Here is a 19,017-nt window from a genome sequence, read left to right on the forward strand (position 1 = left end):
GTGCGAGCATATGTCTTTTGAAAGCCTGAATGTCCTGCAATGGGGGATGATTGTAATTCTACCAAAATGCAGCTTTTGAGGGTGGATGTTGGTGATATTACAACTCTGTCCTTGTAGTGAAGAATCTCATCCTGCCACGAGTAGCCCTTGGTGGAATTTGATCCGCCTGCAATTGAGTAATGAGTTGGGAGATCTATGGGATGTGAAAACCATTCCCTGCAAGCCTCTTCAATTCATTCTGTAATGGGAAGGGAAATTGCGAGCAAGGTACTTTCCTCCTCAAATTGGCGAGATAATGCATCTACTACACTATTTTCGCACCCTTTCTTGTAAATGATCTCATAATCATGTCCCAGCATTTTAGGCAAGCCATTTATTTGTTGTGGGGAGGATAGGCGTTGCTCTAAAAATATTTAAGACTGTGATGGTCTGTGCGGATTTGGAAACGTCGCCCCAGTAAGTAAGGTCGCCACGTATCTACTACATGTAAGATGACCATCATTTCCTTCTCATAGGTAGATTGTCCCAGATTCCTCCCACTTATTTGTTGGCTTGTGAAGGCCAAGGGTTGACCTTCCTGCATTAAGACGCCCCAATGCCCGTACCCAAAGCATCACATTCAATGACAAAAGATTGGTGAAATCAGGTATGCTAAGACTGGATTGGAACACATGGCATTTTTGAGAGCTATAAATGCCTGTTGTGCTTCATCATTCCAGAAGAATGAATTTTTCTTCAGGAGTTGAGTGAGGGGCTTCGCAATGTGACCATAATTGCAGATAAATTTTCGATAATAGCCTATGAGACCCAAAAATCCTCTCAGGCTCTTCAAGGTCTTAGGTTGAGGCCAATCCTGCATTGCTTGGATATTTTTTGGGTCCACCTTGACACCTTCACGCCCCACAATGTGGCCCAAATACTCAACTTCTGCCCTGCCAAAAGAACATTTGGACATCTTAACAAATAATTTATGCTTGCGGAGCAGTTGCAAGAGCAGATCTACATGCTCAAGATGTGCGGCCCAAGTGCAACTATAGATGAGGATGTCATCGAAGAAGACAAGGACAAATTTCCTGAGATATGGTTTGAGAAGGTGGTTCATAAGGCTCTAAAAAGTAGATGGGGAATTACAAAGACCGAATGGCATGACCAGGAACTCATAATGGCCTTCATGAGTTCTGAAAGCAGTCTTTGGAATGTCATCTTCCTTCATGAAAATTTGGTGGTAGCCTGAGCGAAGATCCAACTTAGTGAAGAATTGAGCTCCATTGAGTTCATCCAGCAAATCATCAACAACCAGAATGGGAAATTTATCTTTGACTGTCAACTTATTGAGGGCCCTGAAGTTTGGACACATCCGCCATTCCCCATCTTTCTTGAGCACCATGACCACCGGTGATGAATAAGGACTAATGCTGGGACGAATGACACCTGCTTCCAAAAGTTCCTTGATTATTTTTTCTATTTCATTCTTTTGGGTGAACGGATATCTGTATGGGTGCACATTTGGTGGTTGGGCCCCTGGAACCAAGGTGATGCTATGATCATGTTCCCCTCACGAGGGTGGAAACTCATGAGGCTTTTCAAAGACTGGCAGATGGTTATTTAAAATTTGTTTCATCTCAGGGTGAATCAGCAGAGAATTGGGTTCGACGCCTGGATGGACTGGATTTGTTCTGCTTAAAGCTCATATATAACTCCTGGAAATCCATTGTGATTGGCCCAAGAGTGCGAAGCCATTTAGCACTGAGGACAATGTCGCACCCTCCCATGTGTATGGAAAACATGTGGGTCTTCAACTGATAATCCCCCATTTGAATTTTGACATTTTCACAGCGGCCTTCACATTTCATTGTTCCCCCATCCGCAATTTGGACTTGGAAGTTAGAAACTGCTCGTACAAAACAATGCACTACTTCCACGACTTTTTGATGGATGAAGTTATGTGTACTTCCACTATCAATCAAGACTACTACTGGGCGATGTTTAATAAAACCTCTGATTTTGAGAGTTTGAGGTGAAGAAATCCCTGCCAAATCATGCAGCGAAATAACTGGTTCGTAAGGGACATTGTCCTTCTCTTCTACCTCCTTCGGTTCCTCAAGTGGTGGGGCTTCCTCCGATGAGCTGTAATCAGTAGCATCAATTTGAAAAAATTTAGGCTCCTTGCATTTATGACCTGGGGAGTATTTTCATCATAGTAGTAACATAATCCCTATTTTCTTCTTTCGGCCATTTCTGCTGCTGACACCTTTTGAACCTTTAGTGTTTGAGTCGTGCTGTGAGCCTGTGGGGGGTGACCCTTGGCGGTGAAATTTGGGCGAACGGACTAGGCTGGTAATTCAAATTCAGAACTGCGGGACTGATGTCTGCTACTGCTGCAACCCCACTTGGAGATCTGATCTAGCAGATATTATACGTGATCCCGAGATAGAAAAGGGAACTATGGTCTCGAGGAGTGTCAGGTGCTACAGATCGCAATATACATAAGGGTCTGACAGTAGTACTCGGCCCAATGTTTCAGGGCTCTAACTAAGGAGGATCAACCGTACCCTTAGTCGTACAACCCGACTACCCTATCGTACGGGCGAGTAATCTCTCTGAGTGTTGTTCTCATTGTACTGTAGCAACAAGACGGTAGACGGTTTATCTATGGCGAGGTTTCAAAGGAGCTAGGGGGCTTTCGATATACCCAGAGTACTTGGAAGACAGTCCGTGCGCGGTTCTGTCTAATGCGCTACTACTCGAAGGGGTACCCACAGGGGTTACAAGGGAGTCCAACAAGCGTGACCACCTCTTGTATTTCCTACGTGCATGCCTCCCCAAATCCGCAGGTTTATGCGCTCAACGACAGATCTCGTGGTTTAAAGACGTCGGAACACATCTCTAGCCAAAAAAAAAAAATTGCTAAGAAGTGGAGATCCCACCGGCCCTGGAAAGAGCTCTGATACCACTTGTTATGCTCTTAACCTGCAAGAATACAGAATATATGTGAAGAAATATACCCAGAACATAGAATAGTGAGAAACAATAGCAAGTATTTTATTATTCAGAAAGCAATGTTCACTTGCCTCTTCGAGGGGGCAACCTCCAACAGAGCAGATCTCGATTACAAAATAAGACATGATGCTCCTCGCAGGTAGTCTCTATCCTTTATATATGACTCATACATGCAATACCATGGATCAATACCATGGTTCTTATTAATACCATCTATCTAATACCATGGCCCATTTGCAACTAACTGTGGTCCGTGATTAATTGCGGTTAACCACTTACAATTATTAATATGGGCTTTATTGACTCCTTACTTAACTATAACTATGACTTGATCCTACTACATAAATAAGGGGGTTAGGGTGGGACCCTAACATTTATTTTCACATGGACCGTGTGTGACTCTTGAAACAAGATTGGATAAGGTACAAGAGGACTTGTAGAGCTATTAACATTTGTTTATATGTTTTCTACTCTCTCATGAAGAACATGTTACTTCTAGTCCATGACACATCAATGGAAAATTCGTATTGTTCGAAGTGAACCTTGGTGAAAACACAACGCTTGCGTGCTAACTAGCGTCACCTACTCTAGTTAGTTTTTTTGGTTACCCTTTTCATCTCAGTCAAGTAGAGTAAGGTGAGGGGAAACCTTAACAAGAACGTCAGAGGTATATAACATTAAAGATATTGTTACTTCTAAGTTCAAAGAAAAAATGTGGTGTGAGAAAGACTTAGCGGCTAAAAGAAAATTAAGTTATTATAAGAAGGTCATCAACCCCACCCTAGAAGATCAAAAGTATCTCTCTATTTTAACTAGCTCAAAGAAGAAAATTAATATAGCAAAGATTAGAACGAATTCTCATGAGCTCCATAGTGAAACAGGTCGTTGGGCAGTTCCTAAAACGCCATGGATGGAAAGGATCTGCCATATATGTGAGAATAGGAACATCGAGGATGAAACCACTTCCTCTTAGAGTGCCCCGCGTACAACCACATTAGATCTCAGTTTCACAATCTTTGTTACAATACTGACCTTCCTAGCCTTTTACAATGTCAAAATTATAGTGAGCTCGGAGGCTTCTCTCCAAGCTTTTTGAGCATAGGAATAAAATCTTAAATCAAAATAGATAATTTGTTTATTTAGGTCCGATAACCATTATTTGGTCTCAGTGGACGTTAACCATCATCATCATCATCATAATAAAATACCTCTTTGAAGGAACAACCTCTTCTGCTCTCAATAAGTCGGGATCCCTCTTCCACCTGTGAAATGAATAAGTGTTATGCATAGTAAAAATAAAAAATGAAAAAGTGAAAAAATTCAAAAAAAATGAAAAATGAATAAGGTGAAAGAAGAGAAAGGCTTTCTGTGCAGAGAGGTGATGCAAGTAACTTTGTCGGGGTACTGACCTAGCTTGCTGGTAGTGGAGTGATGCTTGTGTTCCTGCGTGATTCTGTTGGGGTATTGTCCATGCCTGCTAGCAGCGGAGCAACACCAGAGATGAAACTAAAACTCTGACGACTATACTACTAGTGCACTAATATACCCCTCATCCCCAATCGAAACAACTGTGTTCGCTTGGCTTGGAATGTGTGTCGACTGACCAAGATTTTGGAAAATGCTACATCTTACAATCAAGCAAGTGTGGAAACCAAGACGAATAGAGAACTGAACAATACTTCTGGAGGTGTTAGACTTGCTTTTCACGAACAAGGTCCATTCAGAGAGTTGGAGTTCTACTAGTGTGTCGCCAAGTGTTGTAGCGGCTACAACCACCCTCCAAAAAAAAAAATAGCTTCATTTTGGAGCCTCCCTACCAACCATCCTCAAAATCATGTCTTGCACTATCAAGCACATCAGCTTCAGTTGTTTCATAGAGTCTTGTCAGCCTATGCATGCAAATTTGTTCCACCTCCTTCATAGGCTGATTTCTGAACTTAGTATCAGTTGTTGGTTGAGCAGCTCCTCTAGGAATTGCACAATTATGGAGGGGAACCAGCCTTCCCTCCATAAATTGTGCAAACCCAGCTGGGCTCCAGAATTGCGCAATTCTTCTTGTCAGTCTTCCTCTCAAAAATTGCACAATTCATCCCAGGACAACTGCTCAGCCCAAAAATTGCACAGTTTTGGGTAGTAGTCACTTGCCGATCCCAGAAATTATGCAATTCCTCTGGGATAGCCAACCCAGTAGCTAGAAAAAATTGTGCAAATTGGGCTCAGAAATTGCGCAATACAGTCAGACAGGATTCCTTGAGAAAATTGTGAGGTCTGACCCAGGATAGTTGCTCATCTAAAAATTGCGCAATCCTGGGAGACAGTCACATGTTCCTCCCATAAATTGTGCAATCCCTATGGGAAAACCATCTCTGCTCAGCCCAAAAACTACGCATATTTTCATCCCAAGCTCGCAGACCGATGCATGTCCCTTCAGGTTGACCGGTTCCCTCTGGGACCGAGAAAAATTGATTTGCATGCATATACTACTTCTCCCAAGGAAACATGCAAAGGCATCCTTTGGTCCAGGGATCTATTTTCAGCAACTGGAGATTACATGCAAGGATCATTTCAGAAACCTCCCGCCAAGTATCGCTTTTCCTATATTTGTGGCATGCACATCACAACCTCGATTTTATCAAAACTCATCAACCGGACGTTGTAGAGCTCATTACTCACATCAACCTTGTAGCTCTGACATCCCACATTGCATCTAGGAGTCATCGGCACATTTAGCTCAACATTTTCGGGGTAAGCCTGCTTTTCATGTCTTGCGCAGTGTTTCTGTCGCTTTTTTGTTTCGCTTTGTGTGAGTGTTGTTTGCTTGATTTCAGTGAGAGCTTTTTGTCATTTGATGTATGTTAGCTTGTAGAATCACCTTTTTAGTTTTCGTTTGCATCTCATTGATGTCGCATGCATGACACTATTTTTGCACAGACGGTCGTCGTTGCATAGACTTGCTTCACACACATGCATGCATTCTTTCCCATTTCCTGAATCCTGCACCTGATGTTTGCATGTATGATTGCTCACTCTTGTTTGCACTCATCTCATCATGCATTCAAACTTCTCATGTTTTCAGTCACCCGTCGACCGATCTAGGTTGCCTTGGCCAGGACCGTGCCTTGCCTAGCTAGCATTGCGCATTTCTGGAAGTGAAGGCTCTGCCTTCCCTCCAAAAATTGTGCAAGTCTGGCCCAACACTGACCTCCAAGCTTGCATTTTGCAATTCTTGGAGGCAATCTCATGCTTGCCCCGGAAACTGCGCAATGCAGTTTGTTGGTTGCCTGTCACTCCTGACTGAAATTGCGCATTGCGCAGTTTCAGTCCTCAGCAGGCTAGCCTGGACTGTGTGTTACGCAGTTCCAACAGTTAATCAGCCTCCTAATAGCCCGAACTGTGCCCTGCGCAGTTTTGGCGGTCAGTCTCCCGACCTCCTGGCGGAAATTGTGCAATCTTCACGAACAGTCACACAGGTATGTTGCATGTCATTCCTCCATTTTTTTGTGGCTTTCAACTGACCGTTTTCTTTCCATGAGTGTTTCTATGTCTCCAGGTATCACAGGTGTCGTTTTCCTCCCAGCAGCACAAGTATAATGGCTTCCAGGAGAGCAGAGTTGAAGACACTGTTCCGAGCACACTTGGGGATGCAGTCAAGCAAGTGTCTATGAACTTTCCTATCCACAAAGACATCAAGTTGTTCATGGAGAAGGATATCAAGATGAATTCCAACGGAATCACAACGAACAGCACCATCAGCAGCAACAGAAGGCAACACACCTGCACATGAAGAATCCAAGAGGAAAGTTGTTGACAGCATAGAGACGGAGCAAAGCTGCAAGTTCAAAGCAGTTCCACTCATGACGAAAATAGCTTTGGATATTTAGGCTATGAGGTGACAGCGCGACACGAATATGGCACGAATTCAGAGAGAGAAATAGCGAAGGACTTGCATGTGCTGAAGTAGCAACTCAAGGAAGAACAAGAGTTGCACAGATGAGAGAATGAGTTGCAGTAGGAACAGGTACAGTAGGGAGTGCAACATGCACAGACGGATGAAACTCCGCACTTACAAGTTATATATCCATCCCAGCAGCTGGCACGGAGTAGACAAGTTGAGCAGTGTTGTTGATCGCATGCAAGGAAATTCAACAACATGCATGTCATTGTGCGCATGCATGCAATCCCACCCATTTGACACACTCACCGAGGCGAAGACAAGAAGCAATTCTGACTGGAGCCGAATATGTATTCTGACAAGTTGATGTGCATGGCCACCAGCACATGCTTGGAGATCAGCGCAGACACTATGCAGCAACATGTCGCAGGTTCGATCACACCTAGGACGACCATGCACATGTTATCAGACGAGTTGGATGGAGGAGCCATATTAGTGTACCCCGATGCAATGGAGGCAAGAGTTCGCTTTCAATAGGATGTCACCATTGAGTGCACAGACACCATCATAGACAACCAAGCTTGGCATCACTTCGCCACCATCGACCATCACAAGGGTGTCAAAGAGTTGGTCTCACCACAACGGTCTGGGTGTTAGTGATGTCTTGCATGGCTTGCTCAAGCCATTTTGTCTCACATTGGTACATATGCAAATTGTATGTAACGTCTTGTCAAGTGGAAGTTCAAGTGTCGATAGTTGAATGTAACAGTCATAGAGTAGTTGAAGAGTCATGAGGATAGATGAATGGTCACAAAGGGGAATGTTGAGGGTCACCCCACCCTTTGCTATAAAGAGTCCCTCGTAACTCATTGTAGAGGTTTTCGGTCATCCATGCTTCCAATAGGAGTATCTTAGAGAAAGCTTGGACAGGATTGTAACGAGCCTTGGCTTCTCCACTACGTAGAGCTAGTATATCTCTTTGGAGGAGCAGGCAGCAGTGACTATAACGTTTTGCTATCGGAACTAGTGGTTGGACATGGTTGTATTGTATGACTGGAACTTACACTTCTTAATATAATAGAGCCAACACATTTCATGCATATGTCGTATTGTATTTCAGATATCTGTTTACTCTAAATGATATATGTATCTATTTGCTTACACATGCATGTGTGGCTATTTTCCGTACATGTATGTATGAATCTTACTAAAATGTGTTGTTGGTTTAACCATCACTTTGGATTGCTAGCTAACTTGCCTTCCATGTTGTGATGCATCTTTGCTCATGTATTCCCTTCTTAACGTCGTGCTATCATAGGCTTCCAAGGGGCACACTCACCTCACCCTCCATGTGTTAAAACCGCTCATGCACCTTCCTTGATTTGTCGCAACTATCACACCCTTGCTACCAACAGGGACATCTTACATGCCTATGTGCAAAATTGCGGTCAAGGCGATACCGTACGACCCACTGCTGGGACTCCTACACCAAACGGTTTGAGGTCCAATTGGGACTTCCTACCGGGGAGATCCCCTGACATGTTGGTTGGTCTAGCACCTTCAACCAGCACATATCACTTTTCTCAAAGGCCTTGGTTGGAAGGGAGGAATGGAAACTCATTATTGAGAGAGAGATATGACAAGAAATATTGATCAAGAAATGCATATACTCGAGAATGGATCGGAATTTGTAACAAATCACATAAAGGAGCATTGGAAACTTATCTTCAAGAGAGGTATTTGGCTATAATATTCATAAATAAATCCATAAACATAATGCATCTATATAAGTGGATTAAAATTCCTAACAAATCATAGAAAGGGGGGGATTAAAACTCATCGTAAAGAGAGATCTCTAGTAATAAATATTGACCAAGATAATAAATTTAATGCATATGGAGTGATGAATTAGAATGGATAATAAATTACACAAATGGATCTCTTAATTCTGGAAATCATTGTTAGAGTATTTTGTTGTGATTAGAAGATGCCTATTTTGGTGTGTGGGAATGGCACAGTGGTTCATTTAGGTAGGGATCAAGGACTTGGTAAGGAGCGGGACTTTGATGTGCCAAGGGAGTTTAAATATTTACTACTTTTTCAAGACTACCATATCTTAGTAAATTTGGTTTTATCATCATCCCACTTATCAATGGATAAACCTTAGTTATTCAACAAATCTCTAGATATTTGAGGGGGGGTGGCTATTCAATGGCATATTTTTACTAGCCAATTAATCAATGTTGGGATTAGGTTTGTGGAGGAGGAGGATACACTTTGGTAGTGTGTCTATCTCATATGGGGTGCATACTTAGTTAATTTTGGTTATCACTCATAGTACTCCATTATGGAAAACCATCATAATCCTTGGTAGGTTTGAATTTGGAAGTTCTAGGCACCACCAAAGGTGATACCCTTTTCATGGTTAGCACGCAATAACAAAATATTAACTTGGGATGCATTGTAGTGCAAAGGCTAATAGGGTTCCAACTATTGTCCATGGTATGTGGAGGGTACAGAAACAATCTATCATTTATTCATGAATTTCTCATACTTAGGGAATTATAGAGTTATGCAACTAGGTTAATGGCCTCTGAGGCTATTTGGGATGGCTAGAGGCTGGAGGTGTAGCATTCAAATTTTTTCTTGAACAAGAAAAAAAAGTGACGATAGAGCTCAAAGACTCCTCCTTCACATCATATGGGCAATTTGGTTAGCCAAAAACTAAATGGAACAAAAAGAAAACATTTTTCCATACCAATCAATTAAAGGTTTAATTTACAGATGGAATGATAAGGAAGAAAATGAAGTCCCCAAAGTTCTAGTTTCCCTAATTAGGTACCTTGGAAAAAGAATGGTATACCTTAATGAATTGTCAAGAGATAACCTATGGTAGAGTGACACTGGTCAAGTCCTCCCTCTCACAAAAAATGAGAAAATAGCATTCTTATTAGGATTAGGGAAGAGGGAAAACAATAAAGTGGAGCTAATGGTAACTTCTACACTTATCTAGGACGGTCCAAACTATTGTCCATAGTATGTGGAGGGTATGGCAAGCTTTGGCTCTCACATTAGTTTTGTTTAGCCATGATGTGTTCATCATGGTTAACCCATAAATTTATTAGTTTAACGCATCTAGATTTCTACTTCATTAATATATTAACCCAGTTATTTATTCAACTCAACCATATTTTCTATGCCTCCTTGGTTATCTTCATATGCTTTGCTTATTACATGCACCTATTTATCCAATCAGTTGAATTTTTCATTGGATTAAAACTCCATCATTGGTGTTACTATCAAACCCTCCATCATTGCATGTGTATTAGTTCATTAAACATGGCTTATTTGATGTTTAATTAGTTTTAATTTTTCTATCTGATTCAATGTTTGATTAAGTCATATGTTTTAAGATGGATACAATTTTTAGAATAAACAAAGAAAATACGAAATGGTTGAAACACATTCCAAATTTTATGGATTTTACTTCATCTTTTTAAGGCTACCAAGTCCTATATTTTAAGATGGATACCAATTTCATTGGCATGTAAGAAAAATTAGAGCACATACAACTATGTCAAGCTAGGAAAGCATGATAGTTTCATCTCCATGAAGATAGAAGATCTAGTCTAGTTCCATTGGAAATTTTTCCTTATCTATCAAAATAAAGATAGCCATGCGACAAAGATTCTAGAGGGAAAAAAATGTATATATTAAAGATACTTATGTGGATGAAATAATGGTAAATATTGACTCAAACTTAGGTTCATTAGCAGTGGCAGATCTTGGTATCCTCAAACTCAAACTTAATGCCAGCATAATGAGGGGTATTAAACAGATGATGATCTACATCATCATCATCTAGACCCTTAATGTCTTGATGTACTTATCTTGATCTACTCGCATCTTCATTAAAATCCCTAATAATTGAAAATTCAATACGACATTGTTGTGTACTCATGTTTAGAGTTGTTCTAATCTTCTAATATTTACTTATATTTCCATTTTTGGTATAAAAAAAAAATCTATGTTTTGATTTTTTTAGAGATGTTGAAATAGTATACCTTGTTTCTTCAAGTTTCAAAAATAATATTTTGAATTTCTAGTAATTTAGGACTATATTTTAAATCCACCATTGGGGTCATATCCAATATAAAATACACTAAACAATTTACAAGTAAAAGTATTCCATTTACATAAGCAACTGAAGAAAAAAAAAAAAAAACCCTTCTAATTTCCTCTTCTTATTAGACCTCAAGCAACAAAGTACCACGTGGAAATTCATAATGGTAATATTAACTTACTTAAGAAATGGAATTGTAGTAAAATTTGGATTTCACAAAGCCTTTAGTTAGTGAGTAGAAAAACAAATCTAGGTGAGCTCAGGCTCAAATTAGGATAAAGTTTAATGGAGGAAAACCAATGGAAATTGAAATCATTCTTAAATGACTTGTTGGTATAAGTAAAAACCTTATTAGAATTCAAGATTGTTGATTCTCCCTTATTTAGTTTTCTCAACTAGTACCATAATGAAGTTTTAGCAATGGAGGGGATAGAGAACTAAATGTCAAAAGGGCCTTAACAAGTTAACACCTATTTCTCGAAGTCCACGTACCATTATTTATTACCTTTTCAATTTGTGTGAGACGAACTCTAAGACATATGGAAAACAACCTAGATGATCAACTAAGGTCCCTACACAATATCCATCATAGATAGAAGTTGTAAAACTCAAAACAAATATACTGTTGGATTTAGAGGCAACCATCCAAGAGTGAGAAATATCGATTTTTAGTAGCATAAAGTGAGCTCACAGGGAAAACATACAACAGTGTTTTCTTGTTAATTGAAGATAATAATATGTTTAATCTCAAGAAATTTTTAGAACAAAACCAACAATCACATGCCATTAAAAGGAAAAATAACTTTAAGCATTGACATAATAGGAAAAATGAATCAATTGGATGTAGTGAGAGTGTTTGTAAGGATAAAATGTTGTCCTCCCCACCAGAGTTCTAGATTGTGACATGTGTGTCCTTCATGAGCAAGATGTACATATGTGATGATGGAAAGGCACCAACAATTCAACCACTTTTATTAGTGTTATCGTCGAAGGTGGGATGAACCCTTGGGCCTTGATGAATTTAGTTTATCCTAAGTATCATCCTCAAAATGAGGAGAAATGCGTGATTGCTTAAAAAAAATGAGGCAAAACATGCCCAATAAAGTAGTTTCAAGTGGATTAAATTGAAAATAAAATTACCACTCTTCCATAGCATTCCCCAATTAATTAATTACATTTACAAAAACAAAGACTTGATGTTGCAAAATGATAGAAGGTTTTAAATGATGCAGGAGCATCTAGCTCACCATGACCGAGTGAAGTCTCTGCCAGGTTGGAAGGTTGTTGAGTATCTGGATTGTTTTTCTTTTAATTAGTTTATAAGGTCATGAGGTAGGATTTTATTTTATTGTACTCTTAGTTGCTATGTGGTCAAGTTAAATGTCGGTTAGGGGTTGTTAAGGTTCAACAGTAATAAACAGTAGTTTAGGAATTGATCTGTCAACTTAGAAAACAAAAGACAAAATGATCTAAACGCAGATCTTATAATGACAACTGAACTGTAGTTACACAACCAATTGTTTCTGTTCAACTGACAAATAATTGCAGTTTCAATTAACTGTAACCAAAATGTATAAAAGCAGCAATGTAAGACAAGAGAAGGGTTTAGCAATCTCATAACAGAGAAATAAAGAAATAGAGACAGATCTTATTTCCAAACACTGTCCATCTGTATTCATTGCCTATTTACTGTAACACTGTAATTTCATTTATCGAATTACAAGGAATTGTGCTAACAAACAGTGAACGACCATCGGAAGGTTGTATTTTTCTTTGTGTTCTCGTCAAACAAACAAACCACAACAAATTCATGCAACTATCCAAATACAGAGCGAAGGACCAACGAGTGGAACCACAGTCTGAGTAGTGAAATACAACAAAATGACCAAGAGAAAATAGAACCGGAGGGAGAGTGCCGGAGAAGCAAACCACAGCAAAGGTATCTTCGAACGATTCCTCATAATTTTCATAAGTCAAAAAGATATAACAAAACCATGTTCTCATTGCTATTGACCGAGACATAGATGTATTACATTCATTGATAAATAAAAACAAGTGTCGCGTCCAGAGAGTGGACAAACCCTAACCTAGGGTTTGGTAACAGCAACCCCCATAATAATAAAAACGAATAGTTAACCAAAGCAGGAATTACAACCAGGCCGAAGCTTCATCTTCAAAAGTGACATAGATTGCATACGAAAAGCGAAACGACAAACTACAAACCCTACAGGAAACTCAAGACCCTATCAGTGCAACGACGAATGTAAGGACCAGAGCCTACCGGCAGAGCAAGAGTAGCTATATTTGGAAGAACGAACCCAGAAGGAAACTGCGTACCCAGGTCGAGCCATCGACCTGCACATACAATAGAGCATAGTTAATACATTACACAGTGATGAACCGAAGTCTAAACAACCACCGAAACGGGAGGGTTTCAAACATTACCTGAGTAAGCCGGACCAAGGGTTCGAGGAGCAGAGCCATTAACAATTGACAGAGCTGAGATAGAAGGAACATTTCTAGTCAGGGTCAACACCATAAGGAGGTCGAATTGAATTAGGGAAGGGATTAATTACCTATCCAGAGCCGCGAAGGTCTATTAACTTGTTACCTGAATCCAAAGACGACGAAAGTTAAACCATTTTACACACAGAACAATGACCAGAGGAAAAAATAATAATAGCGGAGGTGGCCATACGAAAGCAGAGGCAATAGAACAATAACAAGGAGCGATTATTGGATGAGACACCAGGTTCTACAACCAGACCATAGTAGAACGGGAGGACGAGACTAAGGAGCTTACCGTGTGAAGAGAAGTCGAGCAAGTGCACCTTCAGAACTAGAACAGATTCGAGCCACCTGAGAAAACCACTGACAAACAAATAACCAGGTTTGGGAGGCCAGTATTCACCCACAGTCATACCAGGAGGAGAACTGGAGATTTCCATATTCACCAAAGCAAGAACCATACAGTAAACCCAACAAACCCTCGCAGAAACCTCACCGCAGAGCAGAACCATCTCGAATGACCGGGAAGCCAAAGTGTTTTGGCCAAAGAACAAACGGAGGAACCAGGCCCGAGGTGTGCAGGTAGAAATTGAATGCAGCATTAACTACTCCCAGTTGACAGACAGATATTTACTGACCACCTTGCATGCAACCGCCGAAAAATCTAACACATCGTAAACTCCGGCAACAGGTGTAAAGCCGAGGACACGCGGAGTTGTGGGCCAGTGTGGGTTGGGTTACGTCAGAGTGGTATCAGAGCGGTTGTTTATGTTAGTAGGAGGAATGGAGAGAGGAAGGCGAGGTCGTGGCAAAGGTGCTCGAAGATTGGCAGAGGAAGGATTGAGAGAAGAGATCAGAATTCTTGTTGCCCGTTTGGAGGCATTAGAGGCAGGTAGACGAAGAGATCCAGAAATAGGCGATGACAGTGAAGAGGAAGTTGAAGTAGCAGTAGATGGACCAGAAGGTGAGTTTGCAGAAGTGAGCTTGTTGAGATCTGTTTTAGTAGCAAGCAGTAAACCCAAGCCAGAACTCCCGGCGTATGATGGCAGTTTGTCTATTGAAGTTTTATTGGATTGGATTAGTGAGATGGATAAGTACTTTGAGTGCGAGGAAGTCAGCGAAGATCACAGGTTTAAGTTCGATGTGACAAAATTGAAGGGACACGCAACCCTATGGTGGGATAGTGTCCAGAACGAGAGGAAGAGATTGAACAAGGCGCCGATTAAAACCTGGTCAAGGATGGTGGCCAAGTTAAAGGGCAGATTTCTGTCGAGGGACTATCAGATTGTGTTGCACAGGCAGGTGCAGAATCTGAAATAGAAAGGATTGACGGTAAGGGAGTACACGGAGGAGTTCTATCGAGTGAATTTGCGAGCCAGATATACAGAGGATACAGCAGAAATAACAGCCAGGTATGTTAATGGGATAAGGTTATATATTTTGGATGAAATCAGTATTTTGTCTTCGAACAACATTGAGGAAGCATATCAGAGTGCGATGAAGGCTGAGGAGAAAATTACCAAAAGGCAAAATGCCCGGAGAGGACGAGGAACCAATAGAGGGAAAGGCCAGTCCTACGGCAGGGGTCGGACTGCTAATAGCAACGAGGAAGGCAGCATTTCTAAAGCTTCTGGATCAGCAGACAGAGGTGGCAGTGCGAGAGGCGGTAGGTCATCCCAGCGAGGCAGGGGAAATGGCCGAGGTAGAGGGGCTGGTTATCAGTGTTATAGGTGTCATAAATGGGGACACCGATCTTTTGAATGTCCAGAAGAAGATCCAGCTAGATAGCAGGGTGCGTATGTAGTGCAACCTGAGGAAGCAGCAGCACCTCCCCAAGAAGCAGAGAATGCTCCGGAAACAAGGGAAGCTCTGGTGTTGCACAAGGTGTTGTTAAAACCAGTCAAGGAGGTCACCGAACAGACGCAGTGGAAGGTTTTATTCAGAACAATTTGCAAGTCGCGAGGTAAGTGTTGTAAGTTAATTATTGATAGTGGTAGTACTGATAATTTAGTGTCCACAGAAATGGTGGAAAAATTGGAGTTGAAATGCTCGAAGCATCCCAACCCTTACAGAGTTTCATGGCTGCAAAAATGCCATCAGTTGCTGGTGGATGAACAGAGCGAGGTTGAGTTTCAAATAGGCATATATAAGGACAAAGTTATTTGTGACATCATGCCGATGGATGTATGTCACATGCTGCTTGGCAGGCCTTGGCAGTGTGATAGGAAAGTGGTCCACGATGGATTGACGAACTATTATAAATTTGTGAAGGATGGAATCAAGCATACGCTTGTACCCATCAAGGAAGAAGGGCCAGCAGGAACTAGTGAATCAAGAACATTTTTGGTCAGCGGAAAACAGTTTTTAAAACAGATTGAGGATAGTGAGATAGGTTATGCAGTTGTAAAGAAAGCAAGGACAGTATTGTTGCATACAGAGGTATCAGATTTACCTACGGAGATCCAGCAAATGTTGGAGGAGTTTACGGACATAGTTGTAGATGACTTGCCAGATAAGTTGCCCCCCAAACGGAGCATAAGTCATCATATTGACTTTATACCCAGAGTTAGTTTGCCTAACAAAGCGGCATACCGAATGAGCCCCAAGGACAATGAAGAAATTAGGAAGCAGGTGCAAGAGCTGTTGGACAAGGGATTGATCAGGGAGAGATTAAGCCCTTGTGATGTTCCAACAGTTCTCGCTCCCAAGAAGGGAGGAGAATGGCGGATGTGCACCGACTCAAGGGCCATCAATAAAATCACTATCTGGTACAAGTTTCCACTGCCACGGATGGATGATATGATGGATTGTTTAAGCGGGGCAGCTTATTTCTCTAAGATAGACTTGAAAAGCGGGTACCATCAAATTTGGATACGAGAGGGGGACAAATGGAAGACAGCCTTTAAGACGAATGAGGGGTTGTACGAATGGTTGGTCATGCCATTTGGGCTGAGCAATGCGCCCAGTACATTCATGAGGTTAATGAATGAGATGCTGACAGAGTACATTGGGAAGTTTGTGATAGTATACTTGGATGACATACGTATTTTAAGCAGGACAAGGGAAGAACACCTTCAACATCTGCGTAAGGTGCTGGAGAAATTACAGTAGAATAAACTGCTAATAATACTTTTCTGCAGAAGGAATTGATTTATTTGGGGTTTGTAATAGCAGAGAATGAACTGAAGATGGATCCGGAGAAGGTGGCAGCGATAGTGAATTGGCCATCTCCAAAGAATTTATTTGAGGTACGTAGCTTTCACGGATTAGCGAGTTTTTACAGAAAAATCATAAATAATTTCAGTGAAATTTGTGCGCCTATGCTGGACACCATCAAAAAGGCCAGCCAGCCTTTTCGATGGACAGAGGCAGCAGAGAGAAGTTTCTAGTTGTTAAAGAGAAAGATTACTGAGAGGCCGATCCTGAGATTACCAGATTTCAAGAAGTTATTTCAGGTTCGTTGTGATGCCAGCGAGACAGCAATTGGAGCTGTACTCAGTCAGGAGGATAAGCCTGTAGCGTTCTTCAACGAGAAGCTGAATGAGAGTCGACAAAAGTACTCATCGTATGATAAGGAGTTCTATGCTGTCATACAGGCATTAAAACACTGGAGGCATTATCTATTGGGAAATTAATTTGTGTTGTTTTCAAACAATTATGCACTATAGTATGTAATGCAGCAACACAAGCTGAACCACAAACACGCCAAATGGGTGGAGTATTTGCAGAGTTTCAATTTCGTGTTGAAGCATATTAGCGGGCAAGCAAATAAGGTAGCGGATGCGCTGAGTAGGAAAGCTCTACTTCTGCAGGAAAGCACTGTGAAGGTGTTGGGTTTTGAGCACTTACAGGACTTATACCAGACGGATACAGATTTTAAAGAAGCCTATGAGGCATGTCAGAATCCCTTAGCGAGAGATAACAGTCCTTGGTTGGACTACAATCTACAGGAGAAGTTGTTGTTTAAGGGAGGACAGTTGTGCATACTTGACTGCTCGATGATGGAGAATATTATTTGAGAGAAGCATAGTGGAGGTTTGGCCGGAAATTTCAGCATGGACAAGACCCTCGAGCAGCTTAGTCATTTCTACTTTTGGCCTAAGATGAGGAGAGATGTATAGCGGTTTGTGGCCAGATGCAAAGTGTGCCAGTTAGCAAAGGGTCACAGTTAAAACACAGGACTCTATACACCGTTACCTGTTCCAGGCAGGCCATGGGACTCAGTTAGCTTGGACTTCGTCTTAGGTCTACCCAAGACACAGCGAGGATATGACTCGGTAATGGTAGTAGTGGAAAGATTCTCAAAAATGGCGCATTTTATTCCTTGCAGAAAGACCAGTGATGCCACTCACGTGGCCCACTTGTTTTAAAATGAAATTGTCAAGTTACATGGATTGCCTAAATCTATCCTTTCGGACAGGGATGTGAAGTTCACGGGACACTTTTGGCGTACCTTATGGAAAAAACTGGACACACAGCTAAGATACAGTTTTGCATATCACCCGCAAACTGACGAGCAAACAGAAGTTGTAAACAGGAGTTTGGGAAACCTGTTACAGAGCTTGGTCGGAGAGAATTCGCGGATGTGGGATCAAGCGCTTGCAAAGGCAAAGTTCGCTTACAACGACTCGCCTAACCGCAGCACAGGTTTCAGTCCATTTCAGATCCTGTACGACATGCATCCTCGCGGAGTGATTGAACTGCGGGACCTTGGACTGCAGGAAAGGCGAAGCGCAGACGAAGAAGATTTCACTAACGCGATGAGAGATTTGCATGAACAAGTAAAAATTAAATCACAGGACAGCAGCTTAAAATACAAACAGCAAGCTGATCTGAAGAGAAGGGAAGTACAGTTTGACGTGGGGGACGAAGTCCTCGCGCATTTACGCAAAGAATGCTTCCCTAAATGTACGTACGATAAATTGAAGTATAAAAAGATAGGACCTTGCAAAGTCCTTCAGAAGTTTTCAACGAATGCCTACGAGATACAATTGCCACCCGGAATAGGCATTTCACCTATCTTTAATGTAGCAGACCTGTTCCCTTATACGGCTGACCCAAAAGGAGAAGGAAGAATATGGAACCACGCGACCTACACGGAGTACCCAAGATGAAGGAGAAGCTTGGAAGAGACAGATGCCTTACGTTCAACCTCCCGAGATCGAAAGCATTCTCGGCACTTAGGTGGTTAAACGAACTCGGCGGAAGGAGTATGTGCAGTACCTGGTCAAGTGGAAGAATCGTCCTATTGAGGACAGTTCATGGCTTGATGCCAGGAAAATTGAACAGACAGGTACTTCAGTCGAGAAGCTCATGGACCGGAGCCATGATTTCTTTTTGCCCCGGGAGCCTGATGCAGGAGCATCTAGCTCACCATGACCGGGTGAAGTCTCTGCCAGGTTGGAAGGTTGTTGAGTATCTGGATTGTTTTTCTTTTAATTAGTTTATAAGGTCATGAGGTAGGATTTTATTTTTTTGTAATTTTAGTTGCTAT

The 19,017-nt window shown here is 41.5% G+C and overlaps 1 protein-coding gene across 1 annotated transcript; it reads left to right on the plus strand.

Moving 5' to 3' along the window:
• Positions 1 to 15,020: 15,020 nt before the first annotated feature.
• Positions 15,021 to 18,637, plus strand: LOC149169982 (uncharacterized). The gene is made up of 6 exons (XM_089425409.1): positions 15,021 to 15,189; positions 15,544 to 16,088; positions 16,979 to 17,110; positions 17,204 to 17,420; positions 17,730 to 17,800; positions 18,002 to 18,637. The coding sequence occupies exons 1-6, from the start codon at positions 15,021 to 15,023 to the stop codon at positions 18,635 to 18,637; spliced, it is 1,770 nt and encodes a 589-aa protein (XP_089281535.1).
• The last annotated feature ends 380 nt before the right edge of the window (positions 18,638 to 19,017 follow it).

The sequence above is a fragment of the Pinus tabuliformis genome, chromosome 4_2 (assembly GCF_031772625.1).
Source record: "Pinus tabuliformis cultivar Carrire ecotype Pingquan chromosome 4_2, CPIR1, whole genome shotgun sequence".
Taxonomy (NCBI): Eukaryota; Viridiplantae; Streptophyta; class Pinopsida; order Pinales; family Pinaceae; genus Pinus; species Pinus tabuliformis.